A 3,470-nucleotide genomic window follows, 5' to 3' on the forward strand; every position below is an offset into this window, starting at 1 on the left:
ACATATATACTGTTGTTGGATGACTAGCATCATAGCTAATAAGGATAAACTATTAGCATCTATCCTGAGTGAAACATTCATTGCAAATCCCATCACCAGGAGACAGTTCTCTGCATTCAATGCCAACAGCATTCAACCACATTTTCCTTGCTTCAAAGTCCACAAGAAAGTTACAAAAGCCAGTAATTTTTGAAGAACGAAGACAATAAACCTACAGGAGCCATGCTAAAGCTAACACGCTAACGACCGACCGGTGCAGAATCAAAGATGGGCGGGGCTTTTTTTCGTCACCTGTGTGAAAGCAAAGTCTAAGAGGCCATTCAATTGGCTGAAAGTGAGCACGCCTGTTTTGCTGATGAGTTTGATTGACAGATTCATTAGCCAATGGTGACATTAGTTAACCTGCCCATCTTTGATTCAAAATCAAAGATGGGCAGGTTAGCGTGTTAGCTTTAGCATGGCTCCTGTAGGTTTATTGTCTTCGTTCTTCAAAAATGACTGGCTTGTGTAACTTTCTTGTGGACTTTGAAGCAAGGCAAATGTGGTTGAATGCTGTTGGCATTGAATGCAGAGAATTGTCTCCTGAGTCCTGGTGATGGGATTTGCAATGAATGTTTCACTCAGGATAGATGCTAATAGTTTATCCTTATTAGCTATGTTGCTAGTCATCCAACAACAGTATATATGTTTTTTTTAAAAAAATTATTTGTCTGAATTGAATTTTTATATATCTTTTACAGAACGATTTGTGTATGTTTAGTCTGTTTTAATGTCATAAAGTTCTTTTTACAATCTTTATGCTTTGTGGTTGTTTGTGGTAAAATACATCCACACTTTAGATGGGGTGCTGCAAAACAATTAATAAACTATTAACAAAGTTAATAAATACATTTGTAAAGCTTATAAGCAGTTTAGTAATATGGGTTTAGAGGACAATGGTCTGACTGTAGATGTTAATAAATCTTATTAACACTTTCAGGTATTTGCAAGACATCTATAATGCTAATAAATATCTTCCTAGCATCTGACACATTAATAAAGCCAAATAATTTGTTAAGTTAGTTAATAAAACTTATTAAGCTTATGAACACTTAGGCTTGTGTCAGGCGTCTGTAATGCTAATAAATATCTTACTAGAACCCTAAACAATAATAATACTTCTTAATTTGTTAACAAAGGTTGTTAATAAATCTTATTAAGCTTATCAACACTGACACATTTGTTAGGCACCTATAATATCAGTAAATGCATCACTAGCATCTTGAAAAATCCTAATAATAATGCTTGTAAATGTGTTAACTAAGTAATTTAATAAACCTTATTAGACTTATTGTACTAATAAATGTCTTACTAACACCCTATAAATTAATTTATAATGCTTGTTAATGTGTTTACAAAGCTTGTTAAAGAATCTTAATATAAAGTGTTACCCAATTTTCAATTTTCAAAAGAAAAATAATCACACAATTACCCTGCCCACAAGTGGCCGGGATAGGCTCCGGCAGCCCCGTGACCCCGAAAGGGAAAAACGGTACAGAAAATGAATGAATGAAAATTAATCACTACATTTTTGGAGACAATTTTTTTAGAATGATTTTAAAGTTTAGTTTGACATACTGTAACTCACAACAAAAACTATAGAGACATAATAAAAAAACCTAAAAATGAACAATGAAAGCATCTGTGTATTATAACAGTTTTTTAAATTTTGTAACTTTACATTTTTTTTAAAAGTTGAAAATAAAAAAAAAGTGATTTAGTTAAATGTTAGTGCATTTCATTTATTTTTGCAGTTAATTTTTCAAAAGTCTCATCAAAATAAAAAGAAATTATTTACATAAAAATAAAAACTTTCAATTTTTTTTATCTGTATTCTGTTATGATAAATAAACTATGAATATTTGTATTTTATATACACATATAAATATATAAATATATATATATATATATATATATATATATATATATATATATATATATATATATATATATATATATATATATATATATTTATATACATAGATGATCAAAGAAAATCTTTTACTTTTTATCTCCTTGTGTTCTAAATGAGTTAGTTTGAGATTAGTAACAATTTCCAGCCGTCGTGTCTCCTGATGACGGTTTGATGTGAAGCTGAATCCAGTGAGTGAAGTGAACTTTGTGCTGCATTGATGAGGAATTTAGTGATCAGAGTTCATGGAGTTTCCAGGATCAGACTGAATGCACTTCTGGAAGCTGCTGTTGACTGTGTGAGTGTGTGTCTGTGCTGCTTGTTGCTGCTGTCAAACTTCAGATAAGCCCGTGTTGAAGCCCGTGGTGAGCGTGTACCCAGCAGCATCCAGAGTCCATGTGGAGGGGAGCAGCTCCCTGCTGTGTCTGGCCTCAGCCATGTTTCCTCCTGTGGTCCAGTTCTCCTGGAAAAGACAGAAGAACAACGGAACACTGGAGAAACTGACCTCTGAAGAGCAGCTGGATCTCAGAGAGTCGGGACACAGCGCCTCCATCCTGTTGCTCCATCAGCAAGAGGACAGCTCCTATAAATACAGCTGCTCCGTCAAACATGAGGGGGGCACAGTGGAGGCCCAAACACAACAAGGTAATGAAGGCTTGATGACTGTGTTCAACAGAGATTCAGTTTAATGTAGAGATGCTGTCAAAGAAAGCAGAGGAGTAGAAAAATGATGTTTCTCCCTGCAAACATCTGGCTCTTTGTTTCAGAGTTGCCTCCACTTCCAGCTGCAGTTTCCACAGCAGCTCCAAAAGCCCCAACATCTCGTCCAGCAATTGTCAACATTCTGACAACAGTCACAGCCTCTGTTCCTCCTCTGGACCTGGTGAAGCTGTCCTTCCAGTCAGAGTCCAGGGTGAAGCTGCTCTGCCTGCTGTACTCAGTGCTGATAGTGAAGAGTCTGGTGTACTGCTGTGGACTCTCTCTGCTGATGATCCTCAGAAACAAGGGAGCATCCACCAACTCCAGACATGCTGAATGACTGTTTTCTGCTCGTCTTTTCTCTCCATCAACTCTCATGCTTTCATCTCATTCATCACTTTTCATCACTGTTCCATTTAAAAATTATGTTAAATGCAATTGTGAAATTATTTTACGATGATATGCAACAATATTCTCAATAAACTCAAAAACAATCTGCTTGTTTTTTTCTTTTTCTGTAAGTTTATGATTCTTTCAAGAACACAAAAATGCAAAGAAACAAGGGAGCATCCACCAACTCCAGACATGCTGAATGACTGTTTTCTGCTCGTCTTTTCTCTTAATGAGATCTCATCCTTTCATCTCATTCATCACTTTGATCACGGCTCTTTGCTGTTTATCCTTCATCAAACTATCTGCAGCTGCTTTGTGTAAATGTAACATTGGTCTCTTCTGTTCCATTTAACAATTCTGTAAAATGCAAATTGTGAAATTATTTTACGATGATATGCAACAATATTCTCAATAAACTCAAAGAGAA

At 35.4% G+C, this 3,470-nt stretch overlaps 1 protein-coding gene across 1 annotated transcript; it reads left to right on the top strand.

Annotated features, from left to right (window-relative positions):
- The first annotated feature begins 919 nt into the window (after nucleotides 1-919).
- Nucleotides 920-3,470, top strand: LOC101174947 (uncharacterized). Its single transcript, XM_078934851.1, has 3 exons — nucleotides 920-938; nucleotides 2,294-2,596; nucleotides 2,719-3,470. The coding sequence occupies exons 1-3, from the start codon at nucleotides 920-922 to the stop codon at nucleotides 2,988-2,990; spliced, it is 594 nt and encodes a 197-aa protein (XP_078790977.1). The 3' UTR covers nucleotides 2,991-3,470.

Source organism: Oryzias latipes, chromosome 17 (assembly GCF_053564925.1).
Source record: "Oryzias latipes strain Hd-rR chromosome 17, Olatipes_Hd-rR_3.1".
Lineage (NCBI taxonomy): Eukaryota > Metazoa > Chordata > Actinopteri > Beloniformes > Adrianichthyidae > Oryzias > Oryzias latipes.